The sequence below is a fragment of the Petromyzon marinus genome, chromosome 47 (assembly GCF_048934315.1).
Source record: "Petromyzon marinus isolate PM22_M1 ecotype Great Lakes invasive population chromosome 47, UKy_Petmar_22M1.pri1.0, whole genome shotgun sequence".
Taxonomy (NCBI): domain Eukaryota; kingdom Metazoa; phylum Chordata; class Hyperoartia; order Petromyzontiformes; family Petromyzontidae; genus Petromyzon; species Petromyzon marinus.
In genome coordinates, this window is record NC_133713.1 from 8,550,312 (window position 1) to 8,564,844 (window position 14,533).

The window sequence follows — 14,533 nt, forward strand, 5'->3', positions numbered from 1 at the left end:
TGACCACTCATCCTCTCATGTGTGCCGTTCTGGCACCTTCACAGATCCTCGCCAACTGCAAGTTGCCCCAACAGTCTGTCAAGGCCACGTGGGGGAGTGTGTGCGTGTGTGTTTTAAGTTATGTGTGGTGGTGATTAGATTATATTAGAGAAAGAAAGAACCAAAGAGTATGAGAGTGGTATTTGGTGGTTAGGTGTCAACTGTGCAAAGTCAGCAGAGGGCAGTGCATACAAAAAAATCCAATGTTGTGGTGTCCAGTGTTTTGCTCCGACACGTGTCCCCTGCCTTCGCCTATCCGCACTTACTCGCGTGGTGAAGTATGGTCAAATAACCCCCACGGAACGGCACGGCATTGGACTGGCAAAAACGTCTGTACACACGTGAGATAAAAAGTCACAAAGTGATTTTCCTGCTCAAATGAGCATTGGGGCGATTGGTGCTCATTTCCCGGAGGCGAAATATATATATTTTTTTGCCCATAGGACATTCGCCGTTGACTTCCCGTCCAAAGTGGTACTCATGTTTAACACGTAGGCTTTCGCGACCAATATCATCCATAATACAGGTATTTTTTGTGGGGTTAGATTGCGTAAATGCGAAAGAAAAAAAACCTGGATTATGTATGGTGCTCATTATTTTCGGATCCGCGGTGGGATATGAGCCGAGTCAACAACCCTCGACCAGGATTTGAACTCACAACCTTGTGATCGCGAGCAGTTCGCTCTGCCGGGAGAACCACCCGGTCGGATCTCTCCCCGGTGGCTAGGAGATATTAACTTCTTCGCCTGGAATGCAGGAGGTCGTGGGTTTGATCCCGACCCTAACGACTGCTGTATATTTGGAGTTTGCGCGTCTCTCTCCTCTCCCCGTGGTCGCGTGGATTTTTCTCTGTGTCCTCCGGTTTTTCCCCCCACGTCTAGATTCCACGTGCGTTTTGAGTATTTGGCTGTTGGTATAAATTTCCACCCGATAAGCCACTTCGTTTGAGCTATCATTTGTGGCCAGGTCGCTTCTGAAAATAAGAGCGATACGTCTCAGTGGGGCCTTACCTGGTAAGAAAAAGTTAAGTTTTTAGGATCGCAAGCGAAAGGGCTGTTCTTTTGCCTCTGCTTTTCTCAATACGAGTTTTGGCGGAGGTTGCTTAGGGTGATGGTGTTCGGGGGGGAGAGGGGTGGGTGGGGGTAGAGAGGTGGGTGGGGGGTGGGTGGGGGGGAGCTGGGAGTGGGTAGGGGTAGAGAGGGGTGGGTGGGGGGAGAGAGGGGTGGGTGGGGGGAAAGATGGGTGGGTGGGGGGAGATAGGGGTGGGGGGACAGGGGCGTTCGGGGGGGAGACGAGTTGGTGGGGGGAGAGAGGTGGGTGGGGTGAGATGGGGGTGGGTGGGGGGAGAGAGGGGTGGGTGGGGAGAGAGAGGGGTGGGTGGGGGGAGAGAGGGGTGGGTGGGTGGGGGGAGAGAGGGGTGGGTGGGGGGAGATGGGGGTGGGTGGGGGGAAATGGGGGTGGGTGGGTGGGTGGGAGGAGAGAGGGGTGGGTGGGGGGAGAGAGGGCTGGGTGGGTGGGGGGAGAGAGGGGTGGGTGGGGGGAGATGGGGGTGGGTGGGTGGGGGGAGATGGTGGTGGGTGGGTGTGGGGAGATGGGGGTGGGTGGGTGGGGGGAGATGGGGGTGGGTGGGTGGGGGGAGATGGGGATGGGTGAGGATGGTTGGAGTGGGGTTGGGTGGGATGCAAGAGGTGATCATGGGTCAAGTTTGCTTAGCTCCATTAAACATTACATCGATTCTACGACCTGGCCATTATGAACGAGGCGGCGACAATGTGAAATGTGCGCCGTATCCTGAACGACTTCATTAAAGTGTAGCCTGAGTTGTTTTGTTTTCCCACTCTTTGAGACTTTTTACTTAATTGAGCAACGTGTAGTCATTTATTGTACAATGGAGGGAGACAATTATTCTAAGCTTATTTCAAAGTATAAATATCTATTTTTCTCTAAGTGCTCAAACATGCACGTGGTATTTGTCATCTACCTGATAAAATCCCTGAGCCATTGATGGAAATTCCACATTCATGATGGGATGATATTATAATTGGTTTTCTCCTTTCTGCCAATAAAACAGGTGTTAAGATGTTAAAACACCAAACTGATACCTTTGCAAGGAATCATGGCTGCATTAACCACATACAGTGAGGGAAAAAAGTATTTGATCCCCTGCTGATTTTGTACGTTTGCCCACTGACAAAGAAATGATCAGTATATAATTTTAATGGTAGGTTTATTTGAACAGTGAGAGACAGAATAACACAATCCAGAAAAACGCATGTCAAAAATGTTATAAATTGATTTGCATTTTAATGAGGGAAATAAGTATTTGACCCCCTCTGCAAAACATGACTTAGTACTTGGTGGCAAAACCCTTGTTGGCAATCACAGAGGTCATTTCTTTGTCAGTGGGCAAACGTACAAAATCAGCAGGGGATCAAATACTTTTTTCCCTCACTGTATTCTTGTGGTGAAAATGCAAACAAAAACATGCTCTGACAGTATGTGCATTGTCTTTGGAACTGATTGGTCCACACCAGAGACAGCCTTTCTTAGAGCCTCGTCTCAAACGGTGTTAGGCGAACACCACAAAGGCAATGCCACTATCAGGACATTGAGAGCTCGGGGCGATCAGCTACAACATGGGACCTTTCTTTACAGTTTAAAAGTATAAGAATTGGTTTTACCCTTTCTGGCAATAAAATAGTTGTGTTCAGATGTTAAAACACCAAACAGAAAGATTCGTTCACCACAAGTACGTGTGGTTAATGCAGACACCATGAGCAATGTGGGAGGTCTAATCACCGGCTTAGAGGGCAGCCAATAGAGAGCGGAGCACTGCCCAATGTCGCTTTGAGCCGGGGGAGACACTTGACTGCCGCGTGGGTTCTCCGGTTATCGCCGATGACACAACGCTAAACATTCCCCGGTAACTTATTGGCCGTATAACTCGACATCCCCTTTGCGGGATCCTCGCGAAGGGGACTCCTGCGTGAAACTGGGTGGGGGGGGGGGGGGGCGCGGGGGGGGGGGGGCGGAGAGAGGCAGCGATGAGCACGAAGCTCCCCCGCTGTCCAGTCGTGCTCGTGTGACATTTTCACTCGCGCCAACACATTGATTTCCCATTTTTCCTTGGCTAAGCTCTGCTCAAAGGTCAGGACACAATTGCCGCACTCGCTGGCTCGCCCGCGCGCGCACGCGTATGTGTGTGTGTCGGGGGAGCGGTGGCTTCGCAGTTAGCACACCGCGCTAACAAAACCCGATGACCTGCGTTTGATTCATGCTTGCGGTCAACATCGGTGATGAATGAACCGGTCCTGGTGCTGGCCATCCACCCCCTCGTGTGCCGTGCCGGCCTTCATAGGTGCTCGCTAACAGCACTTGTCCCAACAGTCTGTTGAGGCAATACGGGGGATCTTTGTCTTCATGAATGTAAATCATTCTCCATAACACAGGTTTTTTGGGTTAGAATGCGTAAATATATAAAAGTGTCGTTAAACCCGCCACCACCCGACACAGCCAATTAGTAAGGTTTGTCACGTAAATATGAATAATTCTGGTGACTGTGACAGCGGTAGGCAGTGATGTTGATGGTGATGGCGGTGGTGGCAATTGTCACGCAAGCTCACGTTTGACCGCCAGAATTTTTCTCTCAGGCCTGAGTGTCCGCATGCGTTCGTTCGCGCGAGTGTGCGTGTGCGCGGGAGCACGTACGCGTGTGTGCGCGCGTGTGTGTACGTGTGTGTGCGCGAGCACGCGTTTCACCAGAGGAGATCGGTGATGCGGTGACTCGCACGCAGAGCTGCGATATCCCAGCGGCGTACGCTCAGTTCCCGGCCTCGCGCGTCGGTCGCAACGCACGTTGCGTCTGATCCCGTCAAGGACCTTCCCGAGGGGTCGATTCGAGCGTGAATGTGTGAACATCGGCACCGGGCGGATGACGACGGGCCGCCAGGCACGGTGCTGTCCCTATTGCCGCCCCTTCACGTGCCGTGCCAACCTTCCGTCCCGCTCTGCCTCTCCTCCTCTCTGTGCCCAATCTCGTTGTTTGATCCTTCTGCCTCCTTGCACGCCTATCACTGGAATCAACTCTCCCTGCACATGTTGCGGGTCCCCGTTCCTTAACCTCCCTTCGTTTCCCTCTTGAAGCCTCCCCACTTCCCCCATTTGCCCATTCCTTTCCCCTTCCCTCCCCTCGCCCCTCCACTCCTTCCCGTCCCTCCCCTGCTGCCCTTTCGTGACCTCTGCGCGCCCTCTGTTGCTGCTCCACCCGTTCCCCGGCCCTCGCTCGCCGCAGGCGCAGAGGAGCGAGCGGGAGTCCATCCGGCAGAAGCTGGCGCTCGGAGGGTTTCTGGACGATGGGCCGGGCATCTACACCACGTGCAGCCGCAGCGGAAAACCAAGCCTCTCCTCCCGGTGGGTCCCGGTTAGGGTCCTGGTGGGTCACGGTCGGTCCTGGTTAGGGTCCAGGTGGTTCCTGGTGGGTCCCGGTGGGTGCTGGTTAGGGTCCTGGTGGATCCCAGTGGATCTATGTTAGATCCTCGGTTAGGGTCTGGGTGGGTCCCGGTTTGTCCCAGTTAGGGTCCTGTTAGGGTCCCGGTTAGGGTCCCGGTTAGGGTTCCGGTTAGGGTCCCGGTTAGGGTTCCGGTTAGGGTCTGGGTGCCGCTTCGGGTAAGCCAAGGTTTCGCTGGTTGCTCACCCGATCGATCAAAAAAAGGGTCGGGTAATTAAAGAACGGTTGAACAAAGGGCTGGCTGAACCGGAGACTCACGCGCAGGTGGCTCAGCGGCAGAGCGAGCGGCTCGCAATGTGAAATTCGTGAGTTCATGCCCTGGTTGCTGGTTGACTCGACCAATCATCACTGCAGGGTCAATAAAATAGGGACCGCTGTGGGGAAGTCAACAGCGTTCATCCTATGGATAGACTCGCCCCATGCTGTGAGAATCTGAAATCCGTTCACTGGCTCGGAGATGCAAACGGGAGATTCTAATTTGAGCAGCAAATGACTTTGGCGTTGAGAATCACCTACTTGGTGACAACAGTGGGGGAGGACTCGCAGTCTCCACTGGTCTGCCACCTCCACAGGTGAACAGGGGACTGAGTGGGCGTCTTCCCCTTCTCTCCGCAGGCTGCAGAGCGGCATGAACCTGCAGATCTGCTTCGTCAACGACAGCGGCAGCGACGCTGAGGAGAGCAGCAAGACCGAGACCAGCCCGGACACCCCCGCGTCTCCCATGGTACGCCCCGCGCACCACTCCCCCCCCCCGCTGGCTGGCCCTCTTGCCCTGCCAGACGGACCGAACCATTCCACCAGAGAGGTGGGGTGCTGCAAGGCCAGCGTGGTGTCACTCATTGCGCTTATCCGCTTGCGTCTTTAACGAGATTGCTCACCTGGCATCCCCCGCCCGCCCCCCCCGTGCACCCTAAACTATAAACCAAACTATTTTTTTTTTTTATTTTTAACCAGGTAAGGCCCACAAGAGCCACATAGCTCCTTTTCAGAAGCGACCTGGCCACAAAAAAGATAGCTCAACGGAGTGGCCTATCACGCGAAAATGTATCACAGTCGCCAAATACTCTGGACGCGTGACGTTGTTTCTAAATGTGGGGGGAACACCCGGACGACCGGGAGAAGAGCCCACGCGACCACGGGGGGAGAGAGACACGCAAACCCCAAACATGCAGCAGGCGTCGGGGTCGGGGTCGGACCGACGGACTCCCGCAACCCAGGCGAGGTAGTTGACATCCCGCCGCCGTGGCGCCCACCCTCCCCCACCCCTTTCCCGGTACGCCGTCGGGCGCAGAGCAAGCAGAGCTCGTCGTACTCGGAGCGCGACAGCCCCGAGGAGGAGGGGGACGAGGACGCGATGGAGTCGCCCCTCGACGAGATGGACTTTGCGTCGCGGCGCCGTCGCCTGCAGGACGAGGCGCGCATGGCGCTGGCCATGGCGCAGCCGATGGCGCGCATGCAGGTGCAGGTGGAGAAACGCAGCAAGCCGCCTCTCTCGGACCTGGTGAGGGCAACCGCTGGGGGGCTGGGGGGGGGGGGGGGGGTGGGGTGGGCACGCCAGGCGGGGTGGGGTGGGTGGCGCAGCATGCAGCCAAAGCAACTGGTGAGATGGAATTTGCCCAACGTCAAAAGTCCCCCGGTCATCCTCCGTTCGGTGGGAGGGTCGCTCCTTCATCCTCCGCTGCCCACGACGAAAATACGGGAATAACCTTCCTCCCTACCCCCCCCCCCCCCCCCCCCCCCCCACAGCCATCAGTGCTGTTGTTGTAACGTTCTGACTACGCACCCCGACTGGACATCTGTGAAAATTATCTCCTTATCGAATTCCTCCAGTACGAATAAATATTCTGATTCTATGGGTGTCTCTGTGGGTCTCTGTGGGCCTATGGGTCTCTGTGGGTGTATATGGGTCTCTGCGTATCTATGTATATTGCACTTCTTTCGCACCGTACGTAACCGACCATGCCGGTGACTCCCTGCCCTTAAAACTACTACCCGTGAGATGACGTACGTTACGGGCGCAACGTAAACGTGGGCGTTGTTGTAACGGAGGCCGTGGAAATCTCTGCTGTGCCCACCCCACAGCTCCCGCACCTGCCCCACCTGGGCGAGTCTCTGCTCAAGCGGAGCCTCCGTCCGGGCGACCTGCACGGCATGACGGAGGGGCAGCTGCAGGTCATCGTCAACGACCTCCACTCGCAGATCGAGAGTAAGAGCCCCCCCCCCCCCCCCCGTCTCACGCCCGGCACGCGGCAGCTCACAGATACGGCCGCTCGCAGAGGATAGGAAGCCTCTCAATCGGTACCCGGACGGCCCACTCTGTTCAGTGAGAAATCACAACGAATGCCACCAATGCGGCGACTGGAACGTCTGTTATCATCAGTCTGCCTGGGCGGGAGGAGAGCTTGTTATGCAGGGTGCTGGCATGCGACGTCATCGCCTTGGCCGACAAGGCTTACTCGTTATCACTGTGGTTTTTTTTCCCCCGGACTTTTTTGGGTATAACCCCTTACTCGATATTTCCAGGTTTGGATCGGGTGGGTCCCTAACTGCAACGCAGCTGCATACTAAAGTATTGTCCATATTGAGTTATTTTTACCCCAACTTTAAAGACGGACGGACGGACGGAAGGATGGACGGACAGACCGAGCAAATGCCTAGCGTGTGGGTTTATCACGATTCGTAATCGATTTTTTTTTGCGTCTGGCCACGTAATTATTGGCAAATATGTCGTTATGGACTTAGCACCCTCCATTGCTCGAGTGTTGGTAGGGTTCCACTAACTCCAGTGGTTGAGGCTTTCGCAACAAAAAAGTCTATTCAGAGCACGTCGTCGCTCTAGGGTAAGGCCCACCACCTAACCGACACGGTGGCCTAATTGTTGTCGTGAAAGTTTATAATTCGGTATATACACACACACAGTACGCCCCCGTTTAACGCGGTGGTGGACGCGTTCCTGAAAAGTGCCGCGTGGAGCGAAAAGTATTTGCCCATAAATAATGCCACGGTAAAGTTTGGCGAGTCATTATGCACGTACGAGCAGCGAGACAAATAACTGAGGGTACGCCGCGTGCTGTATTACACTACTTAGCCACGCAGCTAAAGAAAGTAGTTGATCGTCGACCGCTTGGAAACAGTGTTATAACGGGGGCGCGTACTACGTTATAACGGTGCGCATCTCGAGTTATAACGGTGCGCCGCGTTGGAGCGGAAGCACGTCGCAGTGTGAACCCCCGCCACACGTTAAGCGGGGGGCTTGCCGCATGTAAATATAAAGACACCGCTGAGGGCCCCCCGTTGCTGGTGCTGTTCGCGGCCAGGCCTCAACGAAGAGCTGGTGCAGCTGCTGCTGGTGCGGGACGAGCTGCACATGGAGCAGGATGCCATGCTGGTGGACATTGAGGATATGACGCGGTGGGATGCCCCCCCCCCCCCCCTGCTCACCCCCCCCCCCCCCCACCTCCGCCCACACATCGCGGCACAATGCGCAGCATACGCAGTTGGCGTGTTTGCGGCTCGGCGGTATAGAGCGAGCGCTGCGCAGCTGGGAGGTTGAGAGTTGAGGTCCTGGGGGTTGAATTGGCTCATCATCCCTCCGGCATAGATACACTTTTTTAATGTGTTTATGTTCAGCGGCTTTGACGCCGTACGTAGCCAACGGCGCTCATCAGGGGTGCGGGGGAAGGACAACAAACCAAGCTCAAAAAGCAGTTCTCAAGAAATGAGTTCAACACGTAGGCTTTCGCGACCAATTAAAAACTAAATTTCTTTAGGGTTGGATCGCGTCAGTGTAAATGTGTCGTAACCCTCCACCATCCATCACAGCCAGTTAAGGTTTGTCACGTAAACAGCGCGCCAATTAGTTACTACTTAAGCCCACCGGTGTGTTGGAGGATATTCAAATTGTAAATGTTGTGGATTTACTCTCCCAACACACCGGTGGGCTGAAGTAGTAACTAAATTGGCACGTTGTTTACGTGACAAACCTTTCTGCCCGTGTTGGATGGTGGAGGATTACGACACATACTTACGTGATCTAACCGAAAGAAATTAGTTTTCTATCTAGATGATTTCAAAGTGCAAAGCTCCAGTGGCTTCCTAATATCGGAAGAGCGTTCCAGACGGCTTTTCACGAGCCATCTTTGTTCAATGGCTAGTGAAAAGCCGCTGCTGCTGCTGCAAGGAAGACCGGAGTTTGCGTGATGGTTTATGTTTCTTGAGGAGATCAGCAAGGTATTGTGGTTCATTGAGCACCACTCTGTGTTGGGGAGCCAAGCCACAACATTTATAATCTGAGTACGACGTTTTGCCAGTAATTACAACCAGCTGCATCAGGCGACAGCCAGATTTGTGAAAAAATCCTCCTGTTTTGTTCCTTAAATAGAGGGGTAGATGTGATGACATCACTTGTGTGCTGTACCAATAACGAATTGGCACGTTCTGTTCACGTGACAAACCTTACTAATTGGCTGTGTCGGGTGGTGGCGGGTTTAACGACACAATTTATATATTTACGCGATCTAACCCCCCAAAAAACCCTGCATAACAGAAGATATTTGTCGCGAAAGCCTCCTCGGTGTTCAAAAGGGCATCGCCGCGATGTTGACCTGCCGGTGGGTTCGAGGCGTTCGAGACGGATGAAGGGGTGGGCAGCCAAAGTTGAAGGGAGCAGACCCGTGAGCACGCCCACGACGGGAGACGGCTCGTTTGATGGTGCCGTCTGACGAGAGCCCGTCTTCGTTAAGCCCTCCCGCCTTTATAACCCTGTTTCGCGTGCGTGCGCCCTGGGTCTCTCTCTCTCTCTCTCTCCCCCGCGTTTCTCTTTCTCAGGCACGCGGAGGAGCAGCACAAGTTCATGGGCGCCAAGCTGGTGTCCAAGTGATGCGGCAAGGACGTCGACTCCTGCGGGAGTCGCGCGGAGCGAGGGGGGATCTTAATCCCCGTCGAAACGTGCAAACAAACGTGCAAAAACGAAACTCGCGAGGGTTCGCTGCCCTATTATCGGTGCCAAAGGCAAAAAGGCCGAGTGGCAATCCCCTAGGATAACGACAGCGGGAGTCTGCGCCGCTCGCCCAGGCCGACCGTCGAGCCGGCGGTTTAAAACGAAATGCCGGCACGCTCGCGTCTTCCGCGGTCGTGCCGTGGGCGGCTCTCCCCCCCCCCCCTCCCCCCCCTCCCCCCCCCCCCCCCCCCCCGACGTTGTTCGACCGAAGAAAAGGCTTCCAAGCAAGCACGTGGAGCCGAAACGCCGGACGTCGGCGGCGCGACCCGTCGACACGTCGGGGAGGGTTTCGACAGAACTCAAAAAAAAGACTTAAGTTAGCCATAGGCATTATAATGGTGTCCGGTCACGGGTTTCCTGTTAAGATGGGGCTCATCCTATAAGTGGCTGAAGGAACCCCAGGCCATCGCCAAACACTCAAAACCCACGTGTAGGTCGTCGCTATTCGCTTGGCTGCAGTGTGATGGGGCTTTGTTGTCCGTATGCCCGACGTTGCTTCAGGCAAAGCTGTCGCACCGTCCCTCCGTCCGTCCGTCCGGTTGCTCTCAACAACACTCACGGGACGCGCCGTTGCGATGGGCAGCATCTCATTTTAAAGATCCGTTGCGTGCATTTATTTTGTGATTACTTTACACTTTTTTTTTCTCCCGCAATTTTTGTTCCCCACTGTGACGTCGATGTTGCGTCGCAAAGCAGTGGCGCAGCGGGCCAGCGAAGTGGATATCGCGGGGCTGCGTCCGAGAGATGCCCTCCTCTTCGAGCGACCTCTGATCCATGCAGGGTGGAGGGCAGCGGTTCTCATTCCCTTGCTTTGCGTGCGAGAGTGAAGTTCGTCGCGTGACAGTCGCACCGATGTTTTTCATTTCCCCCGGGTGCTGAAATTTCGCCAAATTAAGTGCGGAACCAAAATTTTTACGTGACGATGGATTTTATTTGTGGTTTTATTTGTGCAATCTTTGGAGACCGGGCTGAGACCATCAGAACTGAAAGTCGTTTCAAAATGTACCCGCTGTGCACCAAGCGTTCATCACCCGAATGAGTACTTTTAAACATGAGCGAAAATATAAAATATTTCAGCTGGTTGCAGGAAACACGATGTAACACGATTTTTGTCCCTGGGTAGTGTTATTTTCTAATTGCTTATGCTTCAAAAGTATAGAAAATGGCTATTATTCCACACAAACTTTGCTTTTGTGACCAGGACTTTGTGAAGGAATTACACAAATGCACACCACGTGTTCTCATTGACAATAGTTACATTTCAAAATATGACTGTCCTGGTCACAAAAGCAAAGTTTGTTGGGAATAATATCCATTTTCTGTACTTTTAGGGCATAAGCAATTAGAAACTAACACTTACATCCCAGGAACAAAAAAAAGTGTTTTTGTTACAGTGTTATTCACTAATATTATCATAAAAACACGATGAATTGGCCAAGTATGTTTTTCTTTTAACAGATTTTTAACGACGTGAAATGCGTATAGATCTCATTGTGTATAATGTTGTCTCCAACTACCGCGTAAGGCACTATCTTTTGTCATTTTAATCATGTCGCATCACGATTGGACAAAATCGTCCATATTGGATATTTTGCAGAGCAGTGCAACCCTGTATGTTTTTAGAGAGTGGCCCACAGAAGTTGACATCGGAGAGCTACCTCTGTACCCACAGTATTCTGGAGCACCACTTTGCCCCGTCTGCCCTGCTGCAGAGAGTAATGCCCGTCACATTTTACGGTGGAACAATTTACGGAAACCAAATTTTTATTCTAGATTTGAAGCTTTCGTGACTGCAAGGATCCATACTCTTTGGTTCTATTCGGTAAAGTCACGTAGGTAAAAAACAAACAAAAAAATGCACGACGTTTCGGCCACAACACAAGTGGCCTTCATCAGGTGAAGGGAGCAGACTGTCTAGAGGACAGCGCTGGAGTGAACACAGCCAAGCTCAGACCGCGACCAGCTTAAAGGTCGCGGCCTGAATAGAACCAAAGAGTATGAAACCAAATTTTACGTGATCGATGTGCGTAGCCATTTGGCTGAACCGGGCCTGGAACCAACAATGCACTGCACTTGACGAACCTGGATTTCGTCGCAGGCAGCGGCTGAAAGTCTGGAATTGAACCCAGGATGCGAGCGGTGCCGGCTCGGCTGTTTCTGATCTCCCGAAAGTCACAATTGGACTTCGCTCTGCCAGGAAGAAGGGACACCTGGTCAATATGTAACCTTATTCATGTGCTCTTCTGTTCGAAGACTGTGTGCTATGACAATGCTGGTAAAATATTTGTACTCCGTGCTTCCGCATCACAGCGGAACTTTTTTTTTGTGTTGAGTTTGTTGTCCTTTCTCCGCGCCTCTGATTAGCACGGTTGGCTACGCACGGTGCGAAAGAAGTTCAACGTGTATACATGCACTGCCAACTCCAGTCTCTCGAGTGGTTATTGTTTACGGCTGGGCTCTTGTACACCATACAGATTTTGCCATTTCCATTGCATCTAACAGTGCACCGCCCCATGTCGCAGAAGGGCCCCATAAGAAGTCACAGAACCGTGCCCATTGCGTTCCATTCAAAGCGAAAGATTCCGTTAGTTGAGCTGGAATACGCCGCGAGCGGATTGAGAAACCAGATTACGGCGTGGGTGACGGTTGTATGTGCGTGTGCCGTAATTGACGACCTGGGCAGAGACCGACAACTCCGAACATTTGACAGTTCCGTTTCCGCCACGGGTTGCTAAAACGAGGATCTCTGCATCCATCGCAGGCTGCCATCTCCGACGAGAGCCATGACAGACCTCCGAACCGCTCGGGGTGTCTCCTAGTCGAGTCATTTTTGCTTAACGCGTCAAAAGTTGTCGCCTGTCCGGCACAAACCTGCACCACCCAAAACAAAAGGCACCATCGCATAATTCAACAGAATCAGTCTTTATTTAAAATTGCGGGAATCCGATGAGCTATGAAGCTCTTTGTTTTATCCTCACAGATGTGCGGTAAACACGTGAAACAATGATATACAGTCAAACATCATATGAAAGCAAAGTTGCGGCTGTGAGTTCGTTGTTGTGGCTGGTGGCCTCAATTGGTGTAAGATTTCGAAAAGCCCAAAGTTCCATTTGCGAGGACTGTTCACGAGTCGCCCTTGCCCAGTACGCGCCGACTGTGGTGCAACCTCTCTCATCCAGCAACTCGGGAGGCGATCGCTGGCTCACGCGGTGGGGGGATTGAACCTTTTGTTTTGCATGAGACACCCACCCACAGCGGGGCAGCGTAGCAAGGAGGATCGCAGAGGCTTTCTTAGGCGGGTGGATATTTTTGAGTGTTCTCCAGTCGTTCTCCCCGCTGTGTGTGTGGGTTTCCTCCGGGCAATGTTTTTCAACCTCCCAACGTGTGACGCTCGAGGAAAGAGGCCTGCCCGCACGGATCTCTCTTGGAACGGGCGAGACTCGCGCCACGAGGTGTGGCGGCTTGCCTGCTGGGTAAATGTAGAATCCCTGCTTGTTTGTCGACACATTGTACAAACCCATTTCTGGAAGTGATGCCATATGAGAACAAAAATTTTAATCAACATATTTCCTCATTTGGCCAGCAAATTGAGCTATTATAATTTTTTTTACAAATGTAATGTGAAACTTATTTCCTCCCCCCGTATTAATTTATATTTTGCTTGCCTTCCACATTAAGCGTGATGTAATTAAACAAAAGTATTGTAAATATTCGTCCTCAAGTGGCCATCCTTTTACGCTTGCGCCTCGACGCGTTTGAATTCAAATGAAACGTATTTTTTTTTCTATGCGACTTAACATCAACAAAAAAATGACCACGCAGAAAATGTTACGCTTGCCGCTTCCCTGCGGAAGATGACACCAAAAAAGGCTGGGATCGTTCGCGACGTTCATCCGGCGTTTTATTTTTTTGCTCTCGCCCGGCCGCCTCTCTTGCGACGCGGTTTGCCATCCACGGTGACGGGCGTGCAACGGGGCGTCCCATATTTTTGTTAGTTGTTGTTCACGCGCAGGCTGTGCAAATCCCACCGAGAAGGATGAACGACCCTTTTCACCTCGCTCGCTCGCCTGCCCCCCCGCCACACCCAAACCGTGACCCCATACCCCGCCTGATCACCAACCTTGCCCCGTATTACCCCCAGCACGGTTCTTTGTTGTAAATAAAGGGGGAGAGGGAAAACAAATATTTGCAAAGTGAACGTTCTGGGCCATCGTTTGTGGTCAAGCGGCGGTTGTTGGGCTGATTGCGGCGACGAGCGGGACGCGTCCCCAGGTGGTTGGCGGAGGAGGGCGGCTTGCCGAGACGGTCGCTGGGAGCGGCACCCAGCAGAGGTTTGGCGACCGACGGTGAAAGGACCGAAAGCCACCGAGGTGGTTGAGGTCGGTGATGGCGAGATTCTAAAAGAACGTCCCTTGAAGGATGGGGGGGGGGGGGGGGGTGAACCTAACGCCAGAAGGGAGCAATGGCGATGTGTTGGCATCAGTGGCAGTGATGACCTCCTGACATCTTGACTTGCAAGTTGAAGGATGGGAGTTGAAATCCCGGCTGGGTGTCAACTCGTAACATCACCCCGCCACTCCCACCCTCAGGTATTTTGGTTTGCCCACATCAGAGGACGCTCTAGCGTCGTGTGCTGCCGGTGATCGTGACTCAACCACCGTGGCAGCCGGAGGAGAGAACGTGCCAGAGGACGGATATCGTGGAGATGGAGCCACGACCCAGGCGCTGGGTGGATTTGCGTTGCAAGACAATTGGTGTTTTGTCGACTCCGTATTCAGAGAAAAAATAATGTTGGGCCATATTTATGAAGCTTAGAACTTCAGGACCATACCCCCGCACGCATGGCTGAAAATGACAAAGGATGCCCCGATTCTGCGCTCCAATGGTGTTCAGAAGCCACGCCTGGGCCACTTGTGGCAAGGGCCCAGCCGAGGTCCCGCCCGAACAAAGGCTCCGTGCGCCCTGGGGAATGCCGTGTGCATGGGGAG

The 14,533-nt window shown here is 53.2% G+C and overlaps 1 protein-coding gene across 5 annotated transcripts in view; it reads left to right on the forward strand.

Moving 5' to 3' along the window:
- Nucleotides 1-13,253, forward strand: part of LOC116952597 (schwannomin-interacting protein 1-like) — a 186,860-nt gene extending 173,607 nt beyond the window's left edge. For all 5 annotated transcript variants that reach the window (XM_032972104.2, XM_032972106.2, XM_032972107.2 and 2 more), the window contains 6 exons: nucleotides 4,331-4,449; nucleotides 5,162-5,270; nucleotides 5,838-6,047; nucleotides 6,629-6,752; nucleotides 7,864-7,957; nucleotides 9,374-13,253. In XM_032972104.2, the coding sequence (XP_032827995.2) occupies nucleotides 4,331-4,449; nucleotides 5,162-5,270; nucleotides 5,838-6,047; nucleotides 6,629-6,752; nucleotides 7,864-7,957; nucleotides 9,374-9,425 (708 nt within the window). In that variant the 3' untranslated portion in view covers nucleotides 9,426-13,253. The remainder of the gene's footprint in view (nucleotides 1-4,330; nucleotides 4,450-5,161; nucleotides 5,271-5,837; nucleotides 6,048-6,628; nucleotides 6,753-7,863; nucleotides 7,958-9,373) is intronic.
- The last annotated feature ends 1,280 nt before the right edge of the window (nucleotides 13,254-14,533 follow it).